Source organism: Heterodontus francisci, chromosome 2 (genome assembly GCF_036365525.1).
Source record: "Heterodontus francisci isolate sHetFra1 chromosome 2, sHetFra1.hap1, whole genome shotgun sequence".
NCBI classification, from domain to species: domain Eukaryota; kingdom Metazoa; phylum Chordata; class Chondrichthyes; order Heterodontiformes; family Heterodontidae; genus Heterodontus; species Heterodontus francisci.
The window spans coordinates 181,781,503-181,796,078 of NC_090372.1; the positions used below are offsets into that span (position 1 = coordinate 181,781,503).

General features: G+C 40.4%; 1 protein-coding gene across 2 annotated transcripts in view; it reads right to left on the reverse strand.

Moving 5' to 3' along the window:
• The window catches only part of LOC137349152 (kinesin-1 heavy chain), a 140,929-nt gene that overhangs the window by 50,807 nt on the left and 75,546 nt on the right, over positions 1-14,576 (reverse strand). For both annotated transcript variants that reach the window (XM_068014575.1, XM_068014565.1), the window contains exons 6-10: positions 12,409-12,464; positions 12,229-12,316; positions 5,853-5,977; positions 3,345-3,449; positions 2,369-2,514 (exon numbers count right to left, since the gene is read on the reverse strand). In XM_068014575.1, coding sequence (XP_067870676.1) covers positions 2,369-2,514; positions 3,345-3,449; positions 5,853-5,977; positions 12,229-12,316; positions 12,409-12,464 — 520 coding nt within the window. The remainder of the gene's footprint in view (positions 1-2,368; positions 2,515-3,344; positions 3,450-5,852; positions 5,978-12,228; positions 12,317-12,408; positions 12,465-14,576) is intronic.

Sequence of the window (14,576 nt, forward strand, 5' to 3'; positions counted from 1 at the left end):
CTGATAAGTTATACAACCTTAGAGGGGATAAAACCTATTGTCTGGATGGATAGCATCTATGCATAACTCAATACAGCTTCAGAAGAGACAGCAGAAGCACTATTACATAGTAATAAAAACTCATTAGAAAAAGGAATAGTGCCAGACTGGCAATGTTATTCTTATATTTAGAACAGGAAGATGAAACAAAACCAGGAAACTATAGACCAGTTAGTTTAATAATGGTAGATATTGGAATCTTTACTCGAAGATGGAATATAAAAACATATAGGAACCAAAAATATAAAGAACAAACAGCATGGATTTCAAAAAGGTCATAATTGACCAGCCTTTTTGAATTCTTTGAAGTAACAAAAAGAGTAGACAGGGGTAATGCAGTTGATATACATGGCCTTTCAAAAGGCTTTTGATAAAGGTACCAAACAGCAGGCTCATGACTAATGTAAGAGGATGTCGAATCAGGGGATATGGCGCAGAACGTGTAGCAAACTACAAAACAAACGGAGTGGGAGTTTGTGGTATCTCAGACTGATGGGAGGTGGAAAGTCATGTTCCACACAGATTGATGCTAGAACCACTTTTTTAAAATCATTTAAATAAATCATTTGACTCGAGAATCAAAATTTGTGAACTATACCAATTTGGTGGGGGGGGGGGGGTTAATATGGAGTTGGACTATGATAAAATACAATAATATGCTAACAAACTTGAATAGGCGTGTAAATGACAAATTAATTTCAACTTAGAAGGGCGAGGCTCTTTTCTCTGGAAAACAGAGGTGATCTGGTACAGGTCTTAAAAATTATGAAGGGGTTTGACAAGATAGACAGAGGATGTTTCCACCTGTGGGAGAGTCCAAATCTTATAAATACGAGATAGTTATTTAGTTTAGTTTAGAGATACAGCACTGAAACAGGCCCTTCGGCCCACCGAGTCTGTGCCGACCATCAACCACCCATTTATACTAATCCTACACTAATGCCATATTCCTACCACATCCCCACCTGTCCCTATATTTCCCTACCACCTACCTATACTAGGGACAATTGCTAATGGCCAATTTACCTATCAACCTGCAAGTCTTTGGCATGTGGGAGGAAACCGGAGCACCCGGAGGAAACCCACGCAGACACAGGGAGAACTTGCAAACTCCACACAGGCAGTACCCAGAATTGAACCCGGGTCGCTGGAGCCGTGAGGCTGCGGTGCTAACCACTGCGCCGCCCATTTATTCATAAAACTAATAAGGTATCCAGGAGAAACTACATTACTCAGTGGTAAGAACTCACTATTACATTCAGTGGCTAAGGCAAATAGCATTGATGGATTAAGGGGAAGCTAGATAAGTACATGACAGCAAGGAATAGAAGGATAGGTTGACAAGGAGAGATGAAGCAGATATAGAGTGGGAGGAAACTTGGGTGGCACAGAAAGACCAGCTGAATGGCCTGTTTTTGTGCTGTAAATTCTGTGCAACTCCAAGCTTATTAAGCTAGTCATAAAAACACAGCACAACTCTGGTCTCTTCAACAGGCTCTCAGTATATGCACCACACCAAAAAATATCTTAGGAGGGCATTACCTAGAAGATACTTCTCCTATGGTACTTGACAGATAAGAAAAAAAGGAATGAAATATTTTTCCACTTGTCTACTCATTTAGAATAAGTATTCCCAAATCAGATTTAAGCTAAACAGCTCTCTACAATATTCCAATAGTGTGACACAATGCAACTATACCTAACGCTATTGGGTGTGTTTCTGGTGGGGTTAAGAACTTCAGACCATCTATCTGCAACCCCTGCTAGAAGTGTGCACATATATCCCCTGGACATTGTACAAGATCTGGCTCAGTTTATAGTGATGTCTACCACAGTCTGCTTTAAAGGCTCATGTACTTCAATAACTGATAGCTGCAGAAGGTAACACAGGGGAAAAAAAATAGAATCCTATGGAAACATAACCCAGCAAAGAGTCAACATTTTCTGGAAAGGATGAGATGGAAGGGTAGGAAAAGAAAAAGTGAGTTTCTACTTTGACACTTAGAATAAAATTAGCGTGCCTATTTTGACAATTCGACTGAAAGTTACTGCATATATCATGTTTATTTTCAGTTTTGCTAAGAAATTCAGGAAAGTTCTCCATAAACTATTTTACTTTAAGTAAAAGATGAACACAGAAGAATATGTTTAGTTAAGCAAACAGTCACTCTGGTTTTAAAAATAAAATTATGAAGTAAATGTCACAAGGAAATAACCTAGCATGAACAAAGGATACCTCCCTGTACCGGCACAGGACTCTTCCAGGACATTACCTTCTACTTTGGCACAAAAAATATTTATAATCATTCCTAAAATACAATTTACTTACCTCTGACCAAACATCAATGTAGTTTTAGTCTCTGCTTCATTGTAAGATGATGGAGAGCAGCAAATAATTATTGTGGTTCTGCAGTTACCACCCAATGAATCCTGTAAAATTCTGGTCATTTTGCTGTCACGGTATGGTACATATGTCTAAAAGAACAATCAAAGTTTTAAAAGCATATTTTATCTACAAATCTATCTTAACCTTTATGTGCACATCAGCCCCTTCAACTGCAACTTGCATTCATATAGCACTTGACATTGAAAACATCCGAGTGCAATTCATAGGGAGTGAAACAAGAAAGGTAACAGGCACCTCAGCCTTTGAAGGGTAGTGGGCAAGGTGACTAAAGGCTCAGCTGAAGAGATGGATTTTCTGGACACCTTTAAGGGTGAGAGAGGAAGTAGAGAGACAGAGGGATTTCGAGAGGGAGCAGCACCAACAGCAGAAGGTAGAAAAAGGAGACTGCACAGCATGGATACAAGGCTCCAGACAGTTATGGTGGCATGGCAGAGCAAGGTAATGGAGGGATTGTAGAGGAGAATGTACAGGTGGGGGTTGGGAACCAGTATACGTTAATAAAGACAGGTATGATGGTAGAGTGGGATTTAGTGCAGTTTAGGATATATACACAATAGGACAGAATGTAAATTTCAGAACAAAGATTAGGAACAATTAGCTTAGTAGTTTCAAATTGTCAACAGCTCAAGACAATCAGCACAGAGATTATAAAAATTAAAAAATGTAACCAAAGACATCTTATAAGATATAGATTGTTTAACATGCTAACTCTCCTGCATATATTACATCTTCTATTGTATTCTCTTGCACCAATAAAAATGAATAGCATGACAGCCATAAAGTCTCAAATTGGTGGATTTATTCTTTGTGATGTCTTTGTTTAAGTTTCAATGACATGTATATGAAAAATCCTTGATCCGGTAAGATTTAACACAAATAGCGCACGTTCAAAACTCACACTTGATTCTGCTAGAGAAGCAATGACATTCCCCAGTGCTGACAAAGACTTGTTGATATTCTTGGCTTCATCTAGTACAGCTCCTTCTGCGCCAGTTTTACTGACCTACATGAATTTTCAACAAGAGAAACATATGAGCACGTCACAGCATCACTAAAATAATTTCCAGTTTTTAAAAATATAGTTTCCCCTTCCTTTCACATTACTTCAAATGAGAAAGGCAGGTCAGTCCAGACCAAAAGTTTGACAAATAATGCTTAAGAGCAAGCAAACAATGCTGACGTAGAGCAAATTTCATGCCCCTTTCCTCATACAAGGCAAATGAGTTTAAAAGAAAGCAAGATGATTTGAATGCTCAACTTCATATTTAGGGGTTAACTTTCTTTTGGGATTTGGTCATTGCTGGCAAGGCCACCATTTATTATCCATCCCTAAATGCATTGAGAAGTCAACAGTTGACCTTGAAGCCTTCAGTTCAACGTGGTAAAGGTGCTTCCACAATGCTGTATCTGCTTGGTACAACAAAATGCCTTGCCAGGTCACTTCCGAGGGCAGCCAAGAATCACAGTGTCGGACTGGAGTCAGAAATTGGCCTGACCAGGTAGCGACAGCAGGGTTACCTAAAGGACGTTTAATGAAACAACTGGTGTTTTTAACAATTTGATGGCTTTGTGGCCATTTTTACTGATTTCAGCTTTTCATTTCCAGATTTTAAACTGAATTCAAATTCGCAAACTTCCATAGTAGAATTGAATTCACATTCTCTAAATTATAGTCAGGCCATTGAAATACAAGAGCATCGTGAAAGTCACACATGCATTTATTATAAGAAATATGGTTTTTTGCATGTCAACATTTCCTTTTGAATCAAATTTCCAAAAGGACAAATAGCACTTTAAGACATTTGTGGAACTGCGCCAGGAACTATACAAAGATGGAAACTCAATTCAGTTCCAAGCTTTGGCAGTTTTGCTTAATTTTAATTTAGAGGGCAACAGTAAATGAATTAACTAACTTGTTGCCCTGTCCTAGCTTTATTATCCAGTCCTATTTTGATGCTTACCAATCTGATTTAAGGGTCCTAAACGAATTATCTTGTCCCTTTCAAATGCTCCTGAACATTTAAAAAAAAAACTTATTCTCAGAATGTGGGTGTTGCTGACAAGGCCATCATTTATTGCTCATCCCTAATTGCCCTTGAGAGGTGGTGAGTTGCTTTTCTCAGATACAACTGAGGGGTTACTTAGGCCATTTCAAAGGCAGTTAAGACTCAACCCCAATGCTGAGAGTCTGGAGTCACATATAGGCTAGACCAGGTAAGGACCATAGATTTCTTACCCTAAAGGAAATTGGTGAATATTTGCAAAGCTAGCTGTACATTAAGACCTACTGCAGAACTCTGTTTCCTACATCTTAATGGCCTCTCAAAATTAACCATCCATTAAGTTGGCCAAAGTCTCATTTTCAAATTGGCACTAACATCTTCACTTCATTGCCACTGGTTTGTTACCTTTCAGATGAGACTCTCACCACCACATGGCATTCAAGATGACCTGGCGCCAATTTTTTTTTTTTTATTTGTTTCATGGGATGTGAGCGTTGATGGTTAAGCCAGCATTTATTGCCCATCCCTAGTTGCCCTTGAGGTGGTGGTGGTGAGTTGCAGTCCATGTGGGGTATCTACACCCACAGTGCTGTTAGGAAGGGAGTTCCAGGATTTTGACCCAGCAACAGTGAAGAAACGGCAATATAGTTACAAATCAGGATGGTTTGGGGCTTGGAGGGGAACTTGCAGGTGGTGTTCCCAAGCATCTGCTGCCTTTGTCCTTCCAGGTGGTAGAGGTCATGGGTTTGGAAGGTACTGCCTGAGTAGCCTTGGTGCGTTGTTGCAGTGTATTTTGTAGATGGTACACACTGCTGCCACTGTGCAGTGGCGGAGGGAGTGAATGATTGGCACCCCATCCGCAAACAAACGAGCTGCTTTGTCTTGGATGGCGTCAAGCTTCTTGAGTGTTGTTGCAGCTACACCCATCCAGGCAAGTGAAAAGTATTCCATCACACTCCTGACTTGTGCCTTGTAGTTGGCAGACAGGCTTTGGTGAGTCAGATAGTGAGTTACTCGCCATAGGATTCCTAGCCTCTGACCTGTTCTTGCAGCCAGGGTATTTATATGGCTAGATTAGCTCTGTTGCTAAAAATTTTTTAGAACCTTGCATTATGCGAAATAAAAGCTGAAATATTTAGCAATTTCAGAAAAATACTGTAGTTCAAACTTTTGATCAAAACTGTACTATGCAACCCTCCTTTAATCAGAATAAAAAACTTGCTACACTTCTGGGGTCAATTTCTGAATAAAGATACCAAGATTTTTATGAAAACAATTAAGCTTAGATCAAGCATTTTTTTCATACTACTGATCTGGAAATCACAAACTTCATCTCAAACTGGTTGGTTGGTGAATATTTTTCTTTGAATATATGTTTTTAAGTATTATACGGTAAATCATACCTTCTCACTACCTGCCAAGTCAACCAGATAAAGCTTGCCACTTAGCTTCTGCTCTGTTGCAATGTTTTCTTGCTTGACGTTAATTAGGAAGATACTGTGGCTACGTGAGCTGTGTTCATTCATATCTGAAACAGGCAAGAGGCTACTGATTAGAGGCTGGACGAAATGCATATTTTTAATGTAACAATTACAGGGTTGCCTAGTTTCTTTTCCTCACTCAGTCCCATATTTTTCAGAACTGTTGCAAACCTAGTGAGTCAACATTTAAAAGTACAGCACAAGACTTTTTTTTGGTACTGTGTCATCTGTTAAATGTATTGGCTTCATATGATGCATGATACAAAGAGAACAGGATTGGGAGGGAGAGCACTGCAGATGTAATTTTGCAAAGTATGTATCTTCTATTTACAAATCTGTAGAATTTTCATGCAGCCACAGATACATTGATCAGAGAGGGAGTGATTTAAATTACCTGCAAACTTTAATAGAAAATGGTTCTATTACCAGTAAGATGCAGAGATTAAGAGAACTAAAGGATATGCAAGTTGCGTTGAGGTGGGGAGAATATCAAGCTTAGTGAAAATCGAATAAAATGTTTGATTAGCTGTCAAATGACTATACAAAAACCGTTTACAGGTGTATTGGCCAGAGCTAAGAAAAAAAAAAATCACCTCCTATAACCCTCTTAGAACATAAAAAATGCTCCGCCATGCAGTAGGATTGTATCTGATCTTCTACCTCAACTCCACTTTCCCGCCCTATCCCTTGATTCCATACTGCTCAAAACACAAATGAAATGAACTTAGTGTTAAATATACTCAATGGCTGAACATCCACACTCCCAAGAAGAGGATTTCAAAGAGTCACAACCTTGAGTGAAGAAACTTCTCATCTCAATCCTAAATGTCCAAACCCTTATCCTGAGACTTTGATCCCTAGTTTTAGACTCACCATCCAGGGGAAAACAGCTTCTCAGCTGTTCTAAGAATTTTATACATTTCAGTATTGCCCCTCATTCTTCTAAACTCCAGAATATAGGACCATTTCACTCAATCTCTCCACATAGGAGAACCCTTTCATCCCAGGAATCAATCTAATGAACACTTGTTGCACCCCCTCTAAAGGCAAACATATCTTTTCTTAGGCAAGACCAAAACTGTACACAGTACTCCAGGTGTGATTTAATCAAAGCCCTATACAATTGCAGCACAACTTCCTTATTCTTATACTTCAAACCCCTTCCAATAAAAGCTAACATACCATTTTCTGTTCTAAATGATTGCTGTATGTTAACTTTGTGATTCATGTACAAGGACACTAAACCAATATTTACTAGAACCATCTTTAAAAAAAAAAATTCTGCCCCTCTATGCTTCCAAAGGGGATCATTTCACGTTTCGCACATTATATGCCAACTGCCATCTTCTTGCCCACTTAACCCATTTATATTCCTTTACAGCCTCTTCACATCCTTACAGTTTACCTGTCCACCAAGCTTTGCATCATCAGCAAAATTGGATACAACACACTCAAGTGCCCTCATCTTGGTCATTGAAATAGACTGTAAACAGCAGAGGCCGAAGCACTGATCCGTGCAGAACCCCACCAGTTACAACTTGACAACCCAAAAACTTCCTACTCTTTGTATTCATTAACAAATCCTCATTCCAAACTCATCACCGCCAATCCCACGAACTCTAATCTTGTAACTTGTGTGGCACCTTATCAAATGCCTTTTGAAAGTCTGAATATGCTACATCCACTAGTTCCCCTTTTCTACACTGCTAGTTATAACCGTAAAAAACTCCAATAGATTTGTCAAACACGATTTCCTTTTCATACAACCATGCTGACTGTGCATATTAGGATTTTCTAAGTGCCCTGTTATCACATCCCTAATAATAGCTAGCATTTCCCTACTACTGATGTCAAGCTAACTCACCTATAGTTCCCCACTTTCTCTCCCTCTCCTTTCTTGAACAGTCGGGTTACATTTGCTACCTTGCAATCCAGGGGAACCATTCTAGAATCTAGATACTTCTGGACAATCAAAACCAAGGAATCCAACATCTCAGCAGCTACCTCTCCAAACCCAAGAATATAGCTAATCAGGTCCAGGGGATTTAGCCCCATTAATATCTCCAGTACTTTTTTCCTTACAAATATTTAAGTTCCTTACTCTCATTATACTCTTGGTTTCCCAGTACTTTTCAAAGTATTTTTGTGTCTTCTATGGTGAAGACACATATTTAACATCTCTACCATTTCCTTATTACCTATTATAATTTCTCCTGTCTGCCTCTAAGGCACATTTACTTTCGTTAATCTTTTATTCATACTTGTAGCAGCTCTGACAATCTGTTTCTATATTTCTTGATTACTCTCTTTTTTTTTTTTAATATATTTATTCGTGGGATGGGGGCATCGCTGGCCAGGCCAGCATTTATTGCCCATCCCTAATTGCCCTCGAGAAGGTGGTGGTGAGCTGCCTTCTTGAACCACTGCAGTCCATTTGGGGTAGGTACACGCACAGTGCTGTTAGGAAGGGAGTTCCAGAATTTTGACCCAGCGACTGAAGGAACGATGATATAGTTCCAAGTCAGGATGATGTGTGACTTGGGAGGGGAACTTGCAGGTGGTGGTGTTCCCATTTGCTGCCCTTGTGCTTCTAGTTGGTAGAGGTTGTGGGTTTGGGAGGTGCTGTCCAAGGAGCCTTGGTGCGTTGCTGCAGTGCATCTTGTAGATGGTACACACTGCTGCCATCGTGCGTCAATGGTGGAGGGACTGAATGTTTGTGGATGGGTGCCAATCAAGCGGGCTGCTTTGTCCTGGATGGTGTCGAGCTTCGAGTGTTGTTGGAGTTGCAACCATCCAGGCAAGTGGAGAGTATTCCATCACACTCCTGACTTGTGCCTTGAAGATGGTGGACAGGCTTTGGGGAGTCAGGAGGGGAGTTACTCGCCACAGGATTCCTAGCCTCTGACCTGCTCTTGTAGCCACTGTGTTTATATGGCTACTCCAGTTCAGTTTCTGTTCAATGGTAGCCCCTAGGCTGTTGACACTGGGGGATTCAGCGATGGCAATGCCATTGACTATCAAGGGGAGATGGTTAGATTCTCTCTTGTTTGAGATGGTCATTGCCTGGCACTTGTGTGGCACAAATGTTACTTGCCACATATCAGTCCAAGCCTGGATATTGTCCAGGTCTTGTTGCATTTCTATACGGACTGCTTCAGTATCTGAGGAGTCACAAATGGTGCTGAACATTGTGCAATCATCTGCGAACATCCTCACTTCTGACCTTATGATTGAAGGATGGTCATTGATGAAGCAGCTGAAGATGGTTGGGCCTAGGACACTACCCTGAGGAACTCCTGCAGTGATGTCCTGGAGCTCAGATGATTGATCTCCAACAACCACAACCATCTTCCTTTGCGTTAGGTATGACTCCAATCAGCAGAGAGTTTTCCCCTAGTTTTGCTAGGGCTCCTTGATGCCATACTCGGTCAAATGCTGCCTTGATGTCAAGGGCAGTCACTCTCATCACCTCGAGTTCATGTTTGAACCAAGGCTGTAATGAGGTCAGGAGCTGAGTGGCCCTGTCGGAAACCAAACTGAGAGTCACTGAGCAGGTTATTTGTCTCCCTCTATTTCTTGGCCACCTTTTGCTGATTTCTAAAACCATCCCAATCCTCAGTGTTGCTACTTGTTTTGCACCATTGTAAGCCTCTTTAAATTTAATACTATTCTTTATTTCTCTAGTTAGCCCCATTTGGCCACTTTTCCCATTGGGTTTTTATTCAAGGGAATGTACATTCTTTGAAAATTATGAATTCATTTTTTAAATGTTTGCCATTGCTTGCCTAGTCATTGTCATATCATTCAATTTAATTTCCCAGTATACTATAACCAAATCAAAACTTTGTACCACAGATTTCTGGCGTAGTCCTGAAGCAAACTGCTTTTAGCTAAACTATGATAATTAAATCACAATGCTTCTACAACATTAAATTAGATTATGAAAACAGACAGCCTAGAGATTTCGCCAACTAGTTCTGAATAGCATTATAAAATTCAACGCAAATAATACGATGCCAACATACTTTCTTGAAACAGAAGTCTCTACAATCATAAATTATTCTACATTCATAAATGTTAAGCATGTGCCATTGACTGGAGGTTTTGTTAAATCAATCCCATTTAGTGAACCAGGCCTATATAATTCATAATCAGATATATGGCCTGAAGTCAATTTTTTGATAAACAACCAAACTCCAATCACCTGTTTTGCACACCCTTTTGTGCAGGCACTTCAATACTGTAATGAAAATTTACTTCCTCCACGTATTTGTAATGATACCCTTGTTCCCTAATAAATCAATTGAAAGCCAAGCTCAACTAATTCTAAGGCAGAAAAGTTGGCGCTGTCGTCCTTAGCACTCGTATTTTAAAATAAAAACCTAGAGATCGATACAAAGTTAATGCACTTCAATCGGTCATGTCATCAAAAAGTACATAATTAACATAGGATGGCCCATTGAGCTGGGCTGGTACTAGTTTTATATTGTCGCTATACACTCTAATAGCATTTCCCAGCTCTTTAATCTGTACCTTGTACTGTTTGTCTAAATATTCATTAGGTATTTTAGTTGTTACTGCAAGTAGTTGTTGAAACTATGTTCCACGTTCTAATCGCCCTTTGCATGAAAAATAAATTGTCTAACTTCTCCCTTATACTTCTAACACGAAGTGATTTAATGCCTCTCCTTTGCAATTCATCAACCATGGAAACAATCCTTCCACCTCCAAGATTACAGTGCAGATCAATTAACCCGATTTACATTTAACAAAACATATCGGGAAAACAGAGGTTACAGGGCTTATCAGTTGAGTCAGATATTCAACTTTATTGAAGACTGGTTAAGTCCTCATCAGGGAACTCCCCTTTGCTGATGATGCTGCATTAACATCTCACACTGAAGAGTGTCTGCAGAGACTCATCGACAGGATTGCAGCAGCCTCAAGAAAACGACCATCATGGGACAGGACATCAGAAATGCTCCATCCATCAATATCGGCGACCATGCTCTGGAAGCGATTCAAGAGTTCATCTACCTAGGCTGAACTATCACCGGTCTTTCGATGCTGAAATCAACAAGCGCATGGGAAAGGCGTCCGCTGCTATGTCCAGACTGGCCAAGAGGGTGTGGGAAAATGGCGCACTGACACAGAACACAAAAGTCCGAGCGTTTCAAGCCCGTGTCCTCAGTACCTTGCTCTACAGCAGCGAGGCTTGGACAACATACGTCAGCCAAGAGCGACGTCTCAATTCATTCCATCTTCGCTGCCTCCGGAGAATCCTTGGCAGCAGGTGGCAGGACCGTATCTCCAACGCAGAAGTCCTCGAGGCGGCCAACATCCCCAGCATATATACCCTACTGAGCCAGCGGCGCTTGAGATGGCTTGGCCATGTGAGCCGCGTGGAAGATGGCAGGATCCCCAAGGACGCATTGTACAGCGAGCTCGTCACTGGCATCAAACCCACCAGCCGTCCATGTCTTCGCTTTAAAGAGGTCTGCAAACGTGACATGACACCCTGTGACACTGACCACAAGTCGTGGGAGTCAGTTGCCAGTGATCGCCAGAGCTGGTGGACAGCCATAAAGGCAGGGCTAAAGAGTGGCGAGTCGAAGAGACTTAGCAGTTGGCAGGAAAAAAGACAGAAGCGGAAGGAGAGAGCCAACTGTGTAACAGCCCCGACAACCAATTTTAGCTGCAGCGCCTGTGGAAGAGTGTGTCACTCTAGAATTGGCCTTTATAGCCACTCCAGTCGCTGCTTCACAAACCAGTGACCACCTCTAGGTGCTTACCCATTGTCTCTCGAGACAAGGAGGCCAAAGAAAAGGAAAAAGGAATAAGATATGGTGAAGCAATGTAGAGCATGTTAATCTTCTTGGAGCAAATCTGCTGCTTAAAATTATTAGCCACAGATCAACTCTTTTACAATTGGTATTTCACAACAAATGAAAGACAGAGACTGGAGTGGAGGAAGAATCCCATTAGTTTTTATTTAAATTAAGTCAACTACCAAAGATGAGAAGCAATGGTTCAAGGGGACCCTCACCTAAATTATTCCCACATGACTGAAAAGACCTGGCAAAACACATGAATACAAAACTCCACATATGAGCTCTGCAAGCGTATTTTTAAAAGTGAAATTTGCCTAAATTATTTCCATAAAACTGCAGATTTCAATGAACATGGATTTTTAAAAATTCAATTAAATTTGCATCCGGTCAACACTACAATGTTGCACAGGATGGTTTTAAACTAAACAGTTCAGTGCATAGCCAAATGCAATGGTAGCTATACTTACTTGTGACTGCTACATGCCTGTTGGACTTTCCTTCATCAATAGTATCCATGACTTCATCAGGACTGCAAACAAAACGCTCAGTACAACCCTATACCAGGAGCAAAAAAAATGGAGACAGTCTTGTAAACAAAATAGCTTCAGTATGTGATGGGAAATACATACTTGGTACATTTTACTGACCTTCACATAAGGAACTCTATTTTTATCCTCATGGACAGAGAGATTGGTCTTGGACACTGAAAACAAAGGAACAATGTTTTATCTCATAACCCAATTGCTCACATGATTAAGGTCTGTATAAAAATACAATATTCAGCCACATATTACTTGAAGTTTTGAATAATATTTTGCCATGTTTTAACATTCTTATCTTAGTGAAAAATTAAGATAAGGCATATTCCAAGTGTTTATAAAACCCCGAGAGGAATTGATAATGTAGATGCAATCAGATAATTAAATTTTGACTGTGCACAGAATTAGTGGACACAAATATAAAATTAGCAAGACTAAATTAAAACTCAAGAGTCGGAGGAATTAAACTGACAGAAGCATAGAAATTTACGGCACAGGAGGAAATCATTCGGCCCATTGCGTCTGTGCCGGTAGAGTCAGAGATACAGCACCGAAACGGGCCCTTCAGCCCACCGAGTCTGTGCTGACCATCAACCACCAATTTATACTAATCCTATATTAATCCCATTTTCCCTCACATCCCCACCTTCCCTCAAATCTCCTACCACCTACCTACACTCGGGGCAATTTCTTTTTACAATGGCCAACTTACTTATCAACCCGCAAGTCTTTGGCATGTGGGAGGAAACCGGAGCACCCGGAGGAAACCCACACGGTCACAGGGAGAACTTGCTAACTCTGCACAGGCAGTACCCAGAACCGAACCCGGGTCGCTGGAGCTGTGAGGCTGCGGTGCTAGCCACTGCGCTGCCCTGTATTTTTACTCCCTTCACAGGTCAAGTGGAATAGACATAAACTTTAACCTAGAACTTATCCCCATATCCTTTGGGTAGATTTAATCTTATGCCCTACATGTTTTAATCTATCAGATAATCCATCATATAATTTTAATAAATTTTCAGTTCCATAGCGGACATGTATTACTTATGATCAAACTTAAAAGTTGCACAGAAACAATAAGCAACATCCAAAAACATAACCACACCAATCTTTTTCTTTTATACTGGCTGCATTTAAAGAATGAAGATGACTACAGCAAAATGGAGGAAGAATGTTTAAATTATGGTGTTGTGGTCTACTTTCCTAAATGTAGTTCAACCATGAAAGTTCCCTCCCTCCTACCTCATCAGCTTGTGATTGTTTATTCTGCCTGTATCTTGTACCACTTTCACCCAAGGAATGATACCAAAATAGAATTTTATATGGTTATGCAGGCTGACAGATCACATGGCTACTGCAAGGATGCAAAAGTTATAAAAAGTACAATATCCTGCCTTTTTCTTGGTTTCTCTGATGGCTCTTTTTTGCAGATTGAACGAACAAATAACTGAATTGATTAAAAAAGCTTGAACAGTGTTGATTTATCATGTCCATATTAGGAACAGAAAACTAGCGCTTAATATCAATGAGAAATATGTTCTAGTTGCAGACATACAAGAGTCTTGTTGGGGAAGTCAGAGAGAATTGTTAAAGAGCTTTACCAAATTAAAGAGATTTGCATTTATTTAGCACCTTTCCCGGCCACAGACCCTGAAGCGCTTCACAGCCAATGAAGCACTTTTGAAGTTTAGTCACTGTTTAGTACAGGAAACGCAGCAGCTAATTTGCACGCAGCAATCGCCCACAAGCAGCAATGTGATGACCAGATAATCTGCTTTTTTAGTTATTTTAATTGAGGGAGAAATATTGGCCAGGACACCTGCTCCTCTTCAAAATACTTCCATGAGATCTTTTACATCCACCTGAGGGGACCTCAGTTTAATGTCTCATCCAAAAGATGGCATCTCCAACTGTGTAGCACTCCCTTAGTACTGCAATGGAATGTCAGCCTTAATTTTTGTGTTCAAATCCTGGAGTTTACCTTGAACCCACAACCTTCTGACGGAGATGATACTAACACCAATCGAGGGAGGCTGCTACTGGCTAAATTGACCTCATTTGAAAAGAAAATACCAGTTTTCACAAGGTTTTATTGGTTTGTGATAATGTTACAGAATTACCTTTGCTTCTCTTTAAATATAAGAAACAGGAGCAGGATTAGATCATATGGCCCCTCGAGTCTGCTCTGCCATTCAATACAATCATGGCTGATCTTCTGTCTCAACTCCACTTTCCTGCCCGCTCCCCAAATTCCTTGGGTCCCTGACAGATCAAAA